Source organism: Terrapene carolina, unplaced genomic scaffold (genome assembly GCF_002925995.2).
Source record: "Terrapene carolina triunguis isolate 2854851 unplaced genomic scaffold, T_m_triunguis-2.0 Scaffold88, whole genome shotgun sequence".
Lineage (NCBI taxonomy): Eukaryota > Metazoa > Chordata > Testudines > Emydidae > Terrapene > Terrapene triunguis.
The window spans coordinates 40474502-40493673 of NW_020664439.1; the positions used below are offsets into that span (position 1 = coordinate 40474502).

At 40.9% G+C, this 19172-nt stretch overlaps 1 protein-coding gene across 3 annotated transcripts in view; it reads left to right on the forward strand.

Moving 5' to 3' along the window:
• Positions 1 to 385: 385 nt before the first annotated feature.
• Positions 386 to 19172, forward strand: part of MFN1 (mitofusin 1) — a 47397-nt gene continuing 28610 nt past the window's right edge. The window contains exons 1-8 of one of the 3 annotated variants that reach the window (XM_026650054.2): positions 401 to 435; positions 875 to 935; positions 1768 to 1889; positions 3175 to 3310; positions 8675 to 8837; positions 9781 to 9905; positions 14005 to 14113; positions 18945 to 19052. In XM_026650054.2, the coding sequence (XP_026505839.1) occupies positions 1775 to 1889; positions 3175 to 3310; positions 8675 to 8837; positions 9781 to 9905; positions 14005 to 14113; positions 18945 to 19052 (756 nt within the window). In that variant the 5' untranslated portion in view covers positions 401 to 435; positions 875 to 935; positions 1768 to 1774. Of the gene's footprint in view, positions 936 to 1767; positions 1890 to 3174; positions 3311 to 8674; positions 8838 to 9780; positions 9906 to 14004; positions 14114 to 18944; positions 19053 to 19172 lie in introns of all 3 variants that reach the window. The other 2 variants (XM_026650053.2, XM_026650055.2) reach the window with 2 other exon arrangements.

Sequence of the window (19172 nt, forward strand, 5' to 3'; positions counted from 1 at the left end):
CTCCTCCCCTGGGGGGAGTTAGGTGGGGGGTGGGGTAACTAGCCTCCATTTTAAATAAAAAAGGGCGCCTCCATCTCCTTCTGTGACCCTGAGTAAAGATGGTGCTGAGGCCGAGCGTTCTGGCAGGGGTTTTTCACGTGCCCTCAGTGAAGACAGCGGCGGCCTCGTCGCACGTATTACTCTTTCGAGCAGGCTGTTTGCCTTCAATAAAGATGGCGACTGCCTTCGGCGTCACTTCCGGTCGTCCTCAGCCGGCTGCCCTTGGTAAAGATGGCGGCCCTTGCCTACGGCGGGGGCACGCTGAGGGCAGAGGAAGCGGAAGTGATGTCCACCGTCACCGCCCCCGCGCACGGGGTGAGGAGGAAGGAGGTGCGGCGGGCCCCCCCAGCCGCAGCGGTTGCTGGGTAACGGGGGAGCGAGCGAACCTGGGGCGCTGTAAGTGGGCTTGAGGGAGCAGGAGATGGTAGGGACATGGGGCATCGCGACCTCCCCTCAGGCTCCCGCGAGGCAGTGAGCGGCTCTGGCCAGGCGCCAGGCCCCATGCGAACCGCCAGGGAGCCCCTGGGGGCTGCGCCTTAGGACACCCCCCAGCCAGTCAGTCACTTTCCTGTCGGGGGGCTTGGGAACCCTGCCCCCCCGTCACCCACCTTTTTCTGCTCTCCCGGTACTGGGGTCGGCTGCGTCCGTGGCTCCCTGCCCCGGGCTCGTAGCCTGGCGTGACTCGCTCCTAGCCGAGCGCCCCTCTTTCGGGGCCAGCAGCGAGCGGATTATTCCCGCTGTGCATTCCCCCTCCACGGGCAGACGGGAGAAGCTGGCTACTTACCCTGCTGTTTCTAGTCACTTTCATCAAGTGGCTGTCCTGCCCTTTGCACAGAGCAGCAAACCCTGCAGAGGAAAGTTTAAATCTACATAGCTGATAACAAAGCAGGAGAAACGTGAGTCTGAAGCTTTGTAAAACCTTTCTCCTTTGTTTTTGTTTTTAAGTCCTAAAACGTCACTGTTGGTTTTTAAATTGTCTGACCCTGGCCCATTAAAGAGACAAGGTGAGAGTGAGGTAATATCAGTTATTGGCCCATGAATTAATTTATATTTTTGAGCGTAGGGAAGAAAGGAGCTGGGGAAATGTCTTGAAGATGTGGTCTGATTTTTTTCAGCTCTTTGCTCGTGCAGCTACGTTGCTGGGGGAAAAAGCGTACAAGTTCTTGCGTACATGCACCTAGGAGGCTAGATGGCTTGGTGACGAGATAGTCTTTCATTTGTAGGGCTCTAGCAACAAGGCCTCAGAACAAAGTTAAGGTACCGTATTTAAATGCAGTTCCAGCTAAACCTGTTTCTAGATAACCTGGTCACTGAGGATGGAACCAAACCAGGTGTTTAAAAAAGTGTGTTCCAGCTGACATCCTGAAATAGTTTGTTGAGCTGACTAAATATGCCATACCAAACCAAATCTAATAACTTCTTTCTGGTATGTATGTAAATAAGCTTTTATGTAAACAAATAAAATAGATTAATCTATGTATTTGTAGGACAGGAGAGAAGATATTTTAGAAATCACAATTTTCTCTCTCTTCGTAATCTGCTATTTCTATTGCTGCTAGATTAGAAAGCCTAAAGAACAGTAAAACCAAATTCAACTAACAGCGAAGTTGATGTATTTATTTTTAAAACTTACGTTTCAATTACTTCCATTGAGAGGGAACTTGATGTGTTTCCTACTTGTAATTTCTAGAGAGATTCTCAGTCATTTGTACATAATTTCTCTTACAGTTGCGTAATGGCAGAAACTACTGCCTCCCCCCTGAAACACTTTGTGCTGGCTAAAAAGACAATTACTACTATCTTTAACCAATTGCTGGACTATGTCACTGAAGGAGCAAGTTTTGTTGAAGGTTAGTTTTCATCTTTGGGGCAGGGACCTTGCGTCTTTGTACTTGTATAGAAATTAGCACAATGCGTCCCTGCTCTTTATTGGGTCTTTGGGTACTATGGTAACACATACATTAATTGTAATCATACATTCTTCAATGCCAGAGTCTTAGGATATATACTGGTATTGTAAGGGGAGGTGGTATGGTGCAGCGAGTTGGGAAACCTAGAATTTATTCTCTGCTCAGCTTGATTTGTTGTATAATCTTGGGAAAGTCACTTAAACCTACACTTTCAAACTTGGGTGCCTAAAGTCGCACCTAAATAAAAGCTGATTTTCAGAACTTTGGCTTCTATTGACTTTAATGAAACTACTTGTGCTAGCCAACACTAAGGGTATGTCATCACTGTAGAGTTAATCTGGGTTTTTACTCAAGTGTTTCCCTTAACCTCCCGCCTGTTCCCATCTACTAACCTCTGAGCAGAGTTTGGTGGTGATTTCAGTCCAGGATAGCTGGCTGTTGTGGGGCTGTAGGCAAAAGCCAGAGTGAGCCTTTCACTCGGGCTGGTATCCAGTCAGTTGGCAGTGAGGATGCATGCTAAACCACTTGAAGTGCTGATAGTCTTCCAGGGCTGTAACAGTTTCCCCCCTTATGCCCAGAAAGAGAAACAAGTTCTCCCACAATTCACTGGGAAAGAATCATTGCACAGCTCAACCTGCTGCAGAACAAAGAACTATGGGATATGCCCCCCAAAAGTCCTAGCAACACATAGGAGTGCGTGTAGCACCAGTGTGGACCCAGTAACTCAAGGGTGGCTACTCACAACTGGGCTGGGCTAGGCTATTCTGAGTGCCAAGCACCCAAGTTAACTCTGCAGTGAAGACGTGCTCTAAAATCAATCGTGTTTATGGAATGGGGTTGATTCCTCCTCATCCCCTGCCCCCTCACCACCTGAAGGAGAGGAGATGACAAGGAATGGTCAAAAAAGCAGGAGACAAGTGATACCAATGACTTAGCAAATTTAGTCCATTGTGTTGCTGTGGCTTATTCCAATTCCAAAATTCTTATGTTTTAGTTAAGAGATAGTAGATTTAAAATTCTACTGTAGGTGTATGACATGCAGTTAGCAACTTTGTGTTTTACTAATGCCTGTCTCAACCTGTTAAATGACCATGACTAATATCAGAGTTTGTAGATAGCTCTTTGATGGCATATATTAAATAACATAGTGTTGATCCACGGCTAATGCCTTAGAACATAAATTGGTCTCATGATTTATTTTGTAATAATCTTTTCTTATGTATAGCAACATATAGGAACCCAGAACTTGAATATGTAGCAACTAAAGAAGAACTGGTGAAAATACAGGCATATAAAAACAAATTGGCAGACATCGGTGAGGTGCTTTCACGGAGACACATGAAAGTTGCATTTTTTGGCAGGTAATGAACTTAATTACCAAAATAAATTGGATTTTCTATTTCAAGGTTTAGTGTTTATCTCTTCAAGTTATATGCACTTGGATTTTGCATAACACCTTGTAATGATTTGTTCCCAATATAATCACAAAAATGTAGGACTGGAAGGAACCTTGATAGGTCATCTAGTGAGTCCCCTGCACTGAGGCAGGACTAAGTAATAACTAGATCATCCCTGACATCTGTTTGTCTAACTTATTCTTAAAAACCTCAAGTGACACATATTCCACAACTTCCCTAGGTAATTTTGTTCCGCTGCTTAACTACCTTTACAGTTAGGAATTTTTTTTCCTGATGTCTAACCTAAATCTCCTTATTGCAAGTTAAGCCCATTACTTCTTGTCCTGTCCTTATAGGTTAAGGAGAACAATTTATCACCCGCCTCTTTTTATAACATACTGGAAGACTGTTATCATGTTCTCCCCCTCCTTCTTCTCTTCTCCAGATTAAACTGGTTTTGTTTTTTCAATCTTTCCTTGTAGATCATGTTTTCTAGACCTTTAATCATTTTTATTGCTCTTCTCTGGACTTTCTCTTATTTGTTCACATCTTTCCTGAAGTGTGGAGCCCAGAACTGGATACAGTGAGGCCTTCTAAGTGCTAAGCAGAGTGAAAGAATTACTTCTCATGTCTTGCTTATAACAATCCTGCTAACACATCCCAAAATGATGTTTGCTTTTTTGGCCATAGTAGTATATTCTTGACTCATTTAGCTTGTGATCCAATATAACCCCTAGATCCTTTTCTGCAGTACTCCTTCCTAGGCACTCATTTCCCATTTTGTATTTGTACAATTGAATGTTCCTTCCTAAGTGTAGCATTTTGCATTTGTCCTTATTGAATTTCATCCTATTTACTTCAGACCATTTTTTCCAGTTTGGTACGAATTCTAATCCTGTCCTCCACAGCACTTGCAACCTCTCTAAGCTTGATATCGTCTGCAGATTTTATAAATGTACTCCCTATGCTGTTATCCAAATCATTTTATGACGATATTGAATAGAACGGGACTCAGGACAGATCCTTGTGAGATCCCACTCGATATGCCTTTCTAACTTGACTGTGAACCATTGATAACTACTCTAAGTATAGTTTTCCAGCCAATTGTGCACCCACCTTATAGTAGTTCCTCTAGGCCAGTGGGTCTCTCAACAAATTTTTTGGTGACCTCAGAGTGCGGCCACCAACTCTTGCTGGTGGCCGCGCTGACAATTTTTCCTAAAATATTTAATTAACTTTAGGGAAAACAAATAAATATGCACATATACATGTCCAAATATTGTAATTTATTTATGTAGGGTTTTTTCAGACTCAGTAATAAAAATAATTTATAGTTGTCTTTATTCTTTACAGGACCTAAACAGACTAGAAACACAAATAAGGCACTTTGCATGTTCTTGTCTTTTGTTGTTGTTTCTTTTGCTTTTTTTGGTTGCGCTCCCCGCCCCTCCCCCCAAGACTTGCTAGCTAGTAAGTCTTCTGCTGTGAAAAGTGATGTTTGTTAATATCACTTTTCACAGCAGATTTACTCAGCCTCAGTAAGCCCTGGGACAAACTAAGCCCTGGATGGGGAGGTGGGCAGGGAGGCAGTGGGGTCCAGGGATGATGGCAGGGGTAGTGAGCCTGGGGCCGGAGCCTGGAACCAGAGCCTGCCACCGTCTGGACGGAGCCCAAAGCCCCGTGGCCAAAGCCTGCCTCCCCTACCCCGGGAAAGTGGGGAATTCACCAGTTGCCTGCACCTCCAGCGTTTGTGTCTCTGGAAGGGGGCAGAGCCCAACCGCTGCTGGCAGCCCTGTGAGAGGGTCCACTGCTTTGTATCCCTCCCTCCCCCCCAATCACAGACCAGATGGCTGTGGCTGCAAGAAAAGGCCCTGGTGGCCGCATTTGAGAAACACTGCTCTAGGCTATATTGTTTGTTTATGAGACGGTCATGTGAAACAGTATCAAAGGACTTACTAAAATTGAGAGATATCACATCTACTGCTTTCCCCCATCCACAAGGCTTGTTACCCTGTCAAGGCAGGATATTCAGTTGGTTTGATATTTGTTCTTGACAAATCCTTGTTGACTGTTACTTAACATCTTCTAGGTGCTTACAAATTGATTGTTTAATTAGTTGTTCCATTATCTTTCTGGGTACCAAAGTTAAGTTGACTATTTATAATTCTCTGGGCTGTCCTTGGTCCCCTTTTTATAGATAGGTACTATGTTTGCCCTTTCCTGTCCTCCATGAGTTCTCAAAGATAATTGCTAATGGCTCCGAGATCTCCTCAGCCAGTTCCTTAAGTGTTCTAGAATGTATTTCATCAGGTCCTGCCAATTTGAAGACATCTAACTCATCTAAGGACACGTCTACACTAGAGACCTTGCAGCGGCACAGCTCCTTTTGACATAATTAAACCACCCCCATCGAGCGGCATAGCGATGTTGTCGGGAGTGAGTCTCCTGCCGACATAGCGCTGTCCACACCGAAGTTTCTGGTAGCGTCACTTACGTCGCTCAGAGGGGTGGGTTTTTTTCACACCCCCAAGTGACATAAGTTATACCGACAAAAGTGCTAGTGTAGACATAGCCTAAGTAATTCTTAACTTGTTGTTTCCCTATTATAGCTTCAGATCCTATCCCATTTACATTGATAGTCACTATGTTAGTAGTCCGATCGGTTCTAACCTTTTTGGTGAAAACTAAAACAAAAAAGGCATTTAACATAGGCATTAATGTTGTATAAAGACACCTTCACACTTGTCTATTCGCTGTTGAATCTTCCTTTGATGCCATCCTGCTCTATAACTGCAGCTTAATTACATTCATAATGTCACATGCTTTCCACTGACAAAATTCAATGGAATGATTAATTATTTCCATGAAACTTTTCATAGTGTGATTCTCTGTGTAGCGCCATTGTTTAACTGAAGAGTATCTTTGAGATTGCCAGCATCCTCTTACCACAGTTTTGCTTTAACTTTGTGGTGTTCTTGTTTGTTTAATTTCCTCACACTTTTAAGGATTCTGGTTTGTGTTGAATGTTTATGACCCTGAAAAACAAAGAAATGTTTGATTGCCTGTGTTTCTGTACACAAGCAACTGAGAGAAACCAGTAGAAAACGGGCAGATATTTTTAAAATAAAGTTTCTAGCTAGTGGAAAGACTAGCTAGTGTGAAGTTAGTCATGATTATTTGTTATAACACTAACTGTGCTATGTGATTTACAAACAAGTATGACTATTTAAAGTTACTTAGGGTCATGTGAAATTCATAGTTAACTCTCACTTAATTTGGAAGAATGCTGGTTACAAATCTTGGTTGCAGAACATCTTCCCCATTTAGGTAACGTTCCCAAAATATTGGAAGAAAATGCTCTTTTAGTACTCTTCTCCTGTTCTAAAAATAACATTTTCAAGTGTTGGGAAATACTTAATGAGCAGTTAGTGATCATCTGAATTTGACTTTTTTAATACATACTGCAGTAGGCAGGTAACTGCAACAACAGGCTCGATACGTGTTGCAATTGAAATAGTTCAGTTCCTCAATTTAACATACTGAGGAAAATATTAAAGGTTATTTTAAGGGATACTTTCAGGTATTTAAGTACAAATGTTGGTTATGTGTTGGTAGGGGTTGGGGGGGTTGAAAAACTTAATATTAATAGAAAAGTTGGAATGACTTTTTAAAAAAACTTTCACTGAAAATTTTATTTGGATTGAAGCATTCCCATTCAATGTTTGTAAGCCAAATTTTGCCGCTTCATGTTAGTGCACGACTACTAGAAACTGGATCTGAGCAGAGATGAAGATGAAGTTCATAAGACTTATTTTTACTGTATGCTGTGAGTGAAATGTAGAATAGTAAGTCACTATAAATGGTGAAGAGCAATCTTAAGGTCCTGATTCCTGCAGATGCTTTGCTTTGTTTACATGAGTAGTTCTTCTGAAGCAAATGGGACTTACTCATGGGTAAAGTGAAGTATATGTGTAAGACTTTCTGGAATTCAGTCTTACCTGCATTTGGAATACTTAACTGACTAGGTAGAAAAAAATAGCTTTTTCAAGGTATTGAAATTTCACAGAATTACAACTTGAAGAAATATATAGGTACGGTGCCTGACAGAAAGTTGCCATTGCAAAGGGCTGGAGGGGTTACGGCATGGGGAGTGACAAGCTGGTTAAAATTTGACTTTAGTGCTGTATTTTGAATGAATTCTGTAAATGTTGGCAAATAGGCGTGTTCGAATAAATTTTCAGACTACTGTCTATTGCATGTTAAACCACTCTTTAAGGCATGATATCGAAAAGAAACTGATTAGCATGAGTGTCTACACAGGTTTCCTTCTGTTGTTTGATAGTTAAGCCCCAAATCCTTATGCGTGATGAGTGGAAGGCTAGTGTAAAGTAGGACATAGCTGAGAATGCGTTTTGAATTCCTTTAGTGTACTGAGTTAACAAACAGACCTGTTAGCCAAGTTAACTAAATGTCTGTGTTATGTCTTTCATCCAAAATAAGGTTAGAGCTAAATTCTATCGTCTAACAAAGAGGAATTTTGTATTAAAATAAACTGGAATTACTGTTAGAGAAATGCATTTTACAATTTAAAAAAGAAAAGACGAGTTAGATCTTCCACATTTTATTGTGGAAGCCATCCTCCAGTTGAGACAGTTATCTTACATTAAAGAGATCTGAGTGGTCATATATGACTGTAAGACTTTACCTTGGAATGAAAATTGTTTTTGAAAAGTAGCTGAATTTATTATTTTTATCAAGTTATATGTATTAGGGTAGTGCCTGGACGTTTCAGTCAGGATTAGGGTGCCATTGTGATAGGCACGCAACAAACACAGAATAAAAGGCGGTCTCCGTTTTGACGTCTAGGGCCAGGATTACACTAAAACTTTTGCTGGTATAGTAATGTTGGTTAAGGTTGTGACTTTTTGTGTGGTGTGTGTTGGGGGATGTCTTTTTTTTTTCTGACAAAAGTCCTACTGTAGATTCAGTTATACTAAAATAAAAGTGCTTTTGCCAATGTAGTTTATTTTGTCTGCCACACTAGTATACGCTATACTGTCAAAAGGGCTTTTTTGTTGGTATAAGCTATATCTACACTAGGAGGGTTTGCCAGTATACCTATACTGGGAAACTTTTTTTTTTTTCGTGTAGACCTGTCCTTAGGCCCTATTCCTGCAAGCTGTTCTGTATGGACACAAGGGTATGCCATGAGGAACAACTTGAAGAATCTGGGCCTAATTAAGTAGGGAGAATACAATCTAAAGCAAAGGTGTGTTTGGTTTTCTGTATGCCTTGCTTTAAATACTTTTATATCCTCTCTTCCTCTAGAACAAGCAGTGGAAAGAGTTCTGTCATTAATGCAATGTTGTGGGATAAGGTCCTTCCTAGTGGGATTGGTCACACAACGAATTGCTTTCTCAGTGTAGAAGGAACAGATGGTGATAAGGCTTATCTCATGACTGAAGGATCAGATGAAAAGAAGAGTGTCAAGGTATAGTTTTTTCAATGGTTAAGAAGCAGGTGCTTGGAAACCTAGTATTAAAAGGACCATTTTGTTAGGTGCAATATTTAACACTTACCATTTTTAAGTATGGGGAACATAAACTAAATTTATTTAGTATTTCAAAGTCATTCTTCCAGCACTGAAATAACAAAATAAAACTAAAACAAAGTCCATAGCACTTTCTTAGGCCTTGCATGTAAACAGCTCATTTGTACCTTACTCTATCGAATGGTTGTGTATGTAGGACCACCACTAAGTTCTATAACTTCTTTTCAAAGCTCTGGAAGGCTCACATTTGAAAAATACACATGGACCATTTTCTTCCAAAAACTTACAATGTAAATTCTGAAAAAATATGCCTCTGGTTTACTTTTTAAACATTTTGCGTACTTAAACATTTATTTTGATTTGTTAAACCCGTGTTAAAGGATGATGGAGAGCTAATTATAATCTCGCCTTGGGTTCCCATACTTCAGTTATTATCAACTGTTGTTTGTTTTGTTTTGTTTTTTTAAACCAGTCTGACTTGTTCGGCATGAGGTTCAGAAATGCTCATTTTAATCCATAAAGTGTATTTAAAATAATTACCCTTTATATACAGTGAGAGGTAGTGTGCTGGCCTCGTAGCATTTGAAGAAGTACATTAACACTCAGTGGTAACCCTCCAGCCATATAAGGAATACCACCACTCCAAAGAGAGTCCTGTCTTTTTCTCAAAGTGTAGAAAAATGATTGTTTAGACACTAAGGGATGTTAAGGGCCCTGGATGGAAAGAAGGCATTTGAAAAAATGATTCACAATATTTAAGCTATAAGTTGAAACCTTTTATCAATGATCTATTCAAAAAGTCTTGACTTTAGTTTAATTTTTTTAAGGCTGTTATTGCAGACCTAAGTATCTTTCTTTTTCTGATGCTTTGCATTCTTCACAGACTGTTAATCAACTTGCCCATGCGCTTCATATGGATAAAGATTTGGAAGCTGGCTGTCTTGTCCATGTCTTTTGGCCCAAGGCAAAGTGTGCTCTCCTGAGAGATGACTTGGTTTTGGTGGACAGGTATAAGTATTATTTTATTAAACCAGTTATCTAAAGAGTCTTCCGCATTATCTGATCCACCCTAATTTTGTTAACCTAAGTTAAATGTATTGTTGATTTAATGTTGTGGTTTTTAGATATGTCATAAATAAGTTAACAAGAACAATTTTAAGTGCTTGAAGTTTGTTCCTTTGTGTAGACACTCTGGTCTGTCCTCATCAAACCACTGTACATATTTTGGCCGAGCCACAGTTGGAACGAGAGTGTGTCCCATCATTGAGCTCAGAAGGTCTCTAGTTTTTGGCTGAGTTAAGCTTATACTTTAAAAAACAAACTAATATGGTGATACAGTTAAGGTCATCCTACCAACTGTAACTCTTTCCCTGTCCCCCAGGAGCCTGGTTATCCTGTGAACCCCTCATGCTTATGTAAAATATAGACAATCTGGACTTTTGATGGAAAAGATTTTTGATAAGGACTTCAGTGCTGAGATAATACAGAGATGGCATTCTAGAAATGCCTAAAAAAGAGACTTTTTGAAGGCCCCAGCTGTTAAATTCACATTATGTGGCTTATTTGTGGAATCAAAGAATTCTGGACTGTATTGTCTGTTTTTCTACAAACATGTTGAATACATAAGGATTCCCCTGCCATCCTGGATATAAACTACCTATTTATTTTTTTTTCACCTCTTAAGTGGTACATAGAAACTACAATATGGTTTTGCTCTGATGAGGGATTTTGTAACAAAGGCACTTTATTACTCAGCAGCTGACAACTTGTCTCCACTTGAAATGCTACAGCAACACAGCTGCAGTGGTAACAGGTTCTCCCATTGGCGTAGGTAATCCACCTCCCTGAGAGGTGGTAGATAGGTCAATGCAAAAATTCTTCTGTCAACCAAGCACTGTCTACACTGGGGATTAGGTCAGTTTAACTATGTTGCTTAGGGGTGTGGATTTTTCACGCCTCCCACCCCCCACAGTGACATAGCTGGGTTGACCTAACTTTTCAGTACAGGCCAGGCTTGAGTGTATTCAGAGTACACATTGCTCACGACCCATGGGGAGGGAAAAAAGTACTACTACTGATTATTGTGCTTCTGATCTTATATCCTTGAAATCAGAGGGAGCATTGTTATTTTCTTCCTCAAATGCCGGATCTGTCCACGTGTAAGCAATATAGAGCAACCCAGTTGGCAGAGTGAGCTGGCTTCTGTTTTTCTTTCACATCATCAACGGAATTGTAATTAAGTGGCAGCTCTGTATTATTCCCTCAGTGATGCCTGTGCAACCCCACTGAACACACTGGGAGTACACAGTGGTCTTTGAGGACACAATTTGAAGACAATAGGGTTGCATAGGGGTAATTTAGGTTATGGTTGCCTATCAGAATCCTTGTTGCTAGTGAGGAAGTCTGAGAAGGAGAACTTAGTTTGTTTCTCAGATTCCAGATTGAATTTGCAAAGCTTCTGGGGGTGGGTGGAGAATCTTTTTATTAGTAAATTGAGCAAATTTGAATGGGAAATGATTGAGAGATAACAAACAAGGGACTTCACAATGCTATTTCCAGTTACATTGTACAGTAGAATTGTGCTTTAAGTATTCTTCCTTTTTAAGAAACTGCTAGAAATTGACTATCTTAACTTGTGTTTAATGAAGGTTTTTGCCTGGGAACTTTTTTAGGTTTTTTTGTTTTTTTTTCTTCTCTCCAGAGTAGAAGGAATGCTTACCTCCAAGTCGTTATGGCATTTGCAAGCTACAAAGAGATTCCAGAACTTGGTAGTGTAGCTGGTTGAAAAAGTGGAAAAATATTTAGCAAAAAACAGGCTCTATTTTTTTGGTTGAAATCTGAAATATCAACAATTTTTGTTGTTGAAACTTTGGAATTTTCCACCAGTACTATAACTGTTTGAAAAATTTATCACATTTTATGTGGGGGAGAAATTTTGGGGGGAAAAAAATCATTTTTTTTTTCAATTTTAAAGAAATTTTCCAAAAATTTTTAATGAAACATGGGAAATTTTGACCAGCTTTACTTGCAAGCCATGCTGGTCCATGGAGCTTACGGATTGCTCAGCCCTGAATCCTACACATATATACAATTCTTCATCCTTCCCTGGACCATTTGCATCAGGTCAAGTTAAGAGGATTGGGCCAAAAAAAACCTGATGAGGTTCAACAAGGACAAGTGCAGAGTCCTGCACTTAGGACGGAAGAATCCCATGCACTGCTACAGACTAGGGACCGAATGGCTAGGTAGCAGTTCTGCAGAAAAGGACCTAGGGGTCACAGTGGACGAGAAGCTGGATATGAGTCAACAGTGTGCTCTTGTTGCCAAGAAGGCTAACGGCATTTTGGGCTGTATAAGTAGGGGCATTGCCAGCAGATCGAGGAATGTGATCGTTCCCCTTTATTCGACATTGGTGAGGCCTCATCTGGAATACTGTGTCCAGTTTTGGGCCCCACACTACAAGAAGGATGTGGAAAAATTGGAAAGAGTCCAGCGGAGGGCAACAAAAATGATTAGGGGTCTGGAGCACATGCCTTATGAGGAGAGGCTGAGGGAACTGGGATTGTTTAGTCTCCAGAAGAGAAGAATGAGGGGGGATTTGATAGCTGCTTTCAACTACCTGAGGGGGGGGTTCCAAAGAGGATGGAGCTCAGCTGTTCTCAGTGGTGGCAGATGACAGAACAAGGAGCAATGGTCTCAAGTTGCAGTTGGGGAAGTCTAGGTTGGATATTAGGAAACACTATTTCACTGGGAGGGTGGTGAAGCACTGGAATGCGTTACCTAGGGAGGTGGTGGAGTCTCCTTCCTTGGAGGTTTTTAAGGCCCGGCTTGACAAAGCCCTGGCTGGGATGATTTAGTTGGGAATTGGTCCTGCTTTGAGCATGGGGTTGGACTAGATGACCTCCTGAGGTCCCTTCCAACCCTGATATTCTATGATTCTAAGACCTCTGCAGAGCCCTTTCTGTGTGCAAAAGCTACTTCTAATAACTAAATAATTAAGGCCCTACTTTAATCGCAGGATGATTGTCTAAAAATTGCAGCTGAGTTGCGGACAAGCCATGGACAATCATGTAAAAGTAATAATGGATCTTATTATTTGTGATAATATGGTCCCTTATTACTTTCCTGCAATTTTCCACGGGGCTGGGAGCGGGGGCTCCTGCTGTGAAAATTGCGGTGGAAGCCTAATATTGCAGGATCTGCAATATTGCGAATTAAGTAGGGCTTTATAAATATTTAATTACTTGACAGGGTTCAGAAACTTTCCATTTCTCTTGGCCAATACGTTTAGTAGTTCTGATAAACCAAAAAATAATGTTCAGAAAACGTTCAAGAAATAAGATTGAGCTACTTTTTGAACTTTCATCCATCAAATACGTCTTATATAATTTCACACTTACCAGATAAATTCCACCCTACGCTTGAGATTATACCTGTAAAATTTGAGGCAGATGGGTTTAATTTTGGCTGGAACGTGGGAGTAAAAATCAAATTTACAATGGATACTTTCAACCTTAACTATGGAGAGAGACTATCTCCCAAATGTCTCTCCAGAATCATGGGAAAGTACATTTTGTTAGGAACTTGGAACACTAGTGACAGGATATTTTTTGTTTTGCAATTTATAGAGATGACTTTTTAAAATTTGTAAGTGACGTTAATGCTAATTTTTTTTTTTAAGTTATTTTGGCAACTCTGAAGATTTGATGTGTTCACAAAACTCTCTCAATATTCTCTTACCAGTGCACCTCAACCTGTCCTTGGAGGGACTGTTCATAGGGATGAAAGAATAATTGATGCTTCTAGCCCATTCAGCACTTGGCTTCTCTGCTGAGATTTGCAACAGTCTTTCATTTGTATTGGTGGCTTTTATGATGTGGATATGTGTCTGTTAGAAACTGAATGGAGACAACCAACTAGTTTTACATAAGTGACTGAACAGCTACCAGATGTTTGTTACTTTCTGTCATGACCAGCTTGTGCTGCATTTCATCAGGGTTTCACATCCCAATACGAAGCCCCAGAACCATCCAGTCCTCTTGTTCAGTTTCTAAAAATGAAGAACTTTATTTTTCTCGATATTGATAAATATGTTTTTCTCCAACAGCCCTGGTACAGATGTCACTACAGAGCTAGACACCTGGATTGACAAATTTTGTTTAGATGCTGATGTCTTTGTCTTGGTTGCTAATTCAGAATCAACTCTCATGAATACGGTAGGACATTCTCTTGTTAATTAAAATTGTTAGGCTTTCGCTTAAATGCACAAGGATCCGGTAGGATGACTTCCCAAGGTCTGTTGGTATGTGGGAGCTTCTGCTTTCCTCCTAGAATTTATACTGTGAATTTTCCATGATTATTGAGGGCTAAGGGCACAGTGTGTTATAATGGTTAAAGCATCAGCATCCTGTTCTCAGCTTTATTGCTGATTTGCTCTGACTCTAGGCAAAGTCATTTATGCTTTCTGCCTCCATTTCCCCTATCTATAAAATGGCAGTAATACTTTTCCAACTTTATAGGAGACTCAAGATTCTCTGATGAAAAAGACTAACAATAAGAGTGTTCTCATCAAGGAAACAGACTGCACTGAAGTACTTTATACACAAAATTGAAAGAAGATATAAAAGACGATGGCATTTAAGGACAGAAGGGACAACCAGATCATGTAGTCTGACCTTCTGTATGTCACAGGCCACCAACACCATGCAGCATCCATACACTAAACCTAACCGAAAGAGGTGTGGAGTAAATCTGCATCTCTGTTCAATTCTTCTGTATGTTCCCGGCACTGAAGAGGGGGTAAATTTCCCTTGTAAGAATACATGTCATCAGTTTATCTAATCTGTCTTTCTGAAGGACAGTGCTAGGAAGGTAAGCTTTCTCTTCCCCTTACTACTATCCTATCAGCTATTAATGAAATAAAGAAATGAATTCAAAAAGAAAATCTTCCCCAGCATTCCAGTAGGTTGGAATAGCTGAATGGGGATCTGAAGAGAGCAAAAGCTGATCTTAAAACACTGCATACTATTTTCTGAGGTCCAACCATGGAGACTCCTTTACAAATGAGTTTTTCTGACAAAAGAGGTATCTTCTGACATCATCTAAGGCAGAGAGAATGGATTTGGTAGAACTGTGGCTTCACTATCCCATCCTCTTGCAGGACATGTTGACTCTTCGTGTGGAGGGAGACTAGAAATCAATAACCTGAATGTTCGGTTGGTTTAAAAAAGTTGTTGGATTTTTGTCAAGAATCCATTACCACTTAGAAATATGTAAACAATGAGGACCTGTGTGCCTGGGAATGGTAATGAAGTAACAAAGGCTAAAGTTGATTTGGTTCTCTCATTAATTCAGGAAAATAGCTTATTTTTTAATGGTCAAACTTGGATTGTAACCATGCAGGAACCATGTGTGGGCCGTAAATCTGCAGGAAAATTCTTGTTAAGTTTGTGTTTGATTTTTAGCATCCTGGCTAATAAGCAATTTTGTGCTTATTTAATATGATTTCGCTGAATGATTTTTTTCAACCAGGCACAGAAGAAAAATATTAAATCTAAAATTGGGTCATTGTCCTACAACTTGTCAGAGTGTAAAAGTCATGTAATCTTTGAGTTACCATACACATAATTCCTTGTTTATTAATGAGCGCAGCACATAGGTAATGGGGTCTGAAGATAATTAGCAGCGGAAACTTATTTCAGTTGGAAGAGGCAATTTAAAATAAATTATATATATAGTAGTGATCTAGAGATTTTTATCCCAATACAAAGTCTTCATAAAATCTTGGTTTATGTCCCATCTTCTTTAGGAATAAAATCTCCTGTCCTGTTTACATTTTTGTTAGCGTTGCAGGTGCAATGAGATGAAAGATTTTGTTAAACAAATTTTAATTGTTCTAAATCGATCAAATATCTTGCCTCACCAAGTGTGGCAAATGCTGACTTTTTTTGCCCCCCACTTGCACATCCCTCCTGTTCAAGTAGAGAATGCAGTTACATGATATTCCTGTCCTTGTGTGTGCATTATCTTCACTTTATACAATTATAGTACGTGGGGGAATAGTTTTGTTTAGTGGCCTGCTGCAAAACCAGTGGAGGGACCACAAAACATTTTTTTTGTATAGCTCCCTCCTAAGGGAGGAGTATAAAAATATTGCTCGAGCGTGCAGGGATGTAATCAGGAAGGCCAAAGCACAATTGGAGTTGCAGCTAGCAAGGGATGTGAAGGGTAACAAGAAGGGTTTCTGCAGGTATGTTAACAACAAGAAGTAAGTCAGGGAAAGTGTGGGACCCTTACTGAATGGGGAAGGCAACCTAGTGACATGATGTGGAAAAAGCTGAAGTACTCAATGCTTTTTGCCTTGGTCTTCACAGACAAGGCCAACTCCCAGACTGCTGCACTGGGCAGCACAGTATGGGGAGCAGGTGAGCGGCCCTCGGTGGTGAAAGAACAAGTTAAGGACTATTTAGAAAAGCTGGCCATGCCCAAGTCAATGGGGCCGGATCTAATGCATCCGAGGGTGCTGAAGGAGTTAGCTGATGTGATTGCAGAGCCATTGGCCTTTATCTTTGAAAACTCATGGTGATCGGGGAAGGTCCCGGACTATTGGAAAAAGACAAATATATAGTGCCCATCTTTAAAAAAGTGAAGAAGGCGAATCCGGGGAACTACAAACCGGTCAGCCTCACCTCAGTCCCTGGAAAAATCATGGAGCAGGTCCTCAAGGAATCCATTTTGAAGCACTTGGAGGAGAGGAAGGTGATCAGGAACAGTCAACATGGATTCACCAAGGGCAAGTCATGCCTGACCAACCTGATCGCTTTCTATGATGAGATAACTGACTCTGTGGATATGGGGAAAGCGGTGGACGTGATATATCTTGACTTTAGCAAAGCTTTTGATACAGTCTCCCACAGTATTCTTGCCAGCAAGTTAAAGAAGTATGGATTGGATGAATGGACTATAAGGTGGATAGAAAGTTGGCTAGATCGTCGGGCTCAATGGGTAGTGATCAACGGCTCGATGTCTAGTTAGCAGCCGGTATCAAGCGGAGTGCTCCAGGGGTCGGTCATGGGGCCGGTCATTAATGATCTGGATGATGCGATGGATTGCACCCTCAGCAAGTTTGCGGATGACACTAAGCTGTGGGGACAGGTAGATATGCTGGAGGGTATGGATAGGGTCCAGAGTGACCTAGACAAATTGGAGGATTGGGCCAAAAGAAATCTGGTGAGGTTCAACAAGGACAAGTGCAAAGTCCTGCACTTAGGATGGAAGAATCCCATGCACTGCTACAGGCTGGGGACCAACTGGCTAAGCGGCAGTTCTGCAGAAAAGGACCTGGGGATTACAGTGGACGAGAATCTGGATATGAGTCTACAGTGTACCCTTTTTGCCAAGAATGCTAACGGCATATTGGGCTGCATTAGTAGGAGCATTGCCAGCAGATCGAGGGAAGTGATTATTCCCCTCTATTCAGCACTGGTGAGGCCACATATGGAGTATTGCGTCCAGTTTTGGGCCCCCCACTACAGAAAGGATTTGGACAAATTAGAGTCCAGCGGAGGGCAACAAAAATGATTAGGGGTCTGGGGCACATGACTTATGAGGAGAGGCTGAGGGAACTGGGCTTATTTAGTCTTGAGAAGAGAAGGATGAGGGGGCATTTGATAGCAGCCTTCAACTACCTGAAGGGGGTTCCAAAGAGGATGGAGCTCAGCTGTTCTCCGTGATGGCAGGTGACAGAACAAGGAGCAATGGTCTCAAGTTGCAGTGGGGGAGATCTAGGTTGGATATTAGGAAAAACTATTTCACTAGGAGGGTGGTGAAGCACTGGAATGGGTTACCTAGGGAGGTGGTGGAATCTCCATCCTTATTGGTTTTTAAGACCTCGCTTGACAAAGCCCTAGCTGGGATGATTTAGTTGGGGTTGGTCCTCCTTTGAGCAGGGGGTTGGACTAGATAACCTCCTGAGGTCTCTTCCAACCCTAATCTTCTATGATTCTATGAAAAAGGAGGCCACTGGATTCTGTTGGAAGGAGTTCTTATTGTTGTAATAGTGCCTTATTTGCAGATTTACAATTTCTTTTTGGAACATAGCAATTTAAGTATTTCAAATGTTTTATCTAAGGCCTGGTCTACACTGGGGTAGGTTGGCATAGCTACGGTGCTTACGAGCTACATAAGCCTAACACCCAGTGTAGATGCAGCGAGGTTGACAGAGGAATGCTCTGTCAAACAAGCTACCATCACTCAGGGTGGTGGAGTTCATATAGAGATGGAGAATCCTTTCCATTGCTGTAGGAAGCATTTACGCTATGGCACTACATAGTCACATAACTGCGGGGCCATAGTTGTGCTGCTTTAGCGCCCGTAGTGTAGACAGGGCTTAATGGCATAGACCGTGTTCTGTTTAAGTCCAGAGAATCTGAAGATGGCCAGGTCATCTTTCACTCTTCAGCTGTGCTAACTGATGGTGGCCACTCTGTTTTGATTAATTCATTATGACTGTTGAAATGTAGCAGGGGCTTGCAAGATAACTTGAAGATGTTTTCGGGCACATGCGCGTATTATTCATTTTCCCATGGAAAATTCAGCAGTTATTCAGGAGGTTCAGGTTAAGTTTTCGGTGGTTCGTTATGCCCCCTGAACAGGCACTGGAGAATATAGTTTGATATGAACAGTAGTTCTGGATGTAGCATCGGAATTCTGCTGGATGTGCAGTAAAAGGACAGTTCAAATAAGGGAGACATTCCCTTTTTAAATTATGAAGTAGTTTTACCTTAGGTCTGTTTTTCAGAGACGAATTAGTGCCACTTTTTATAGCTTGTGAAACTCTTGGATAAGATTTTACCAACAATAAAATCTAAATGTAATTCATGATCTTTGGACTAATATACAATGCTAAATTTTAAAGAAGCAGAAAGCATCAGTGTTTTTTTTTTTAAACCAAAAAAATAATAAATTGATAATCCACAATCTGCTATCATCTTCAAAAGATGGCATTATTCTTTATTTTTGTTTTTGTTTTCTTTCCTCAATTCTTAGGAAAAGCACTTTTTTCACAAAGTAAATGAACGACTTTCCAAGCCGAACATCTTCATCCTGAATAATCGCTGGGATGCGTCTGCATCAGAGCCTGAATATATGGAAGATGTGAGTTACTTTTTCATCCTTTGGTAATAACAAATGTCAGATAACTATAGCAGAAACAATGGCTTGTTTAAACTATAGGGGAAAATATTGCCAAACATGTAAATGTATCTAGATACTATG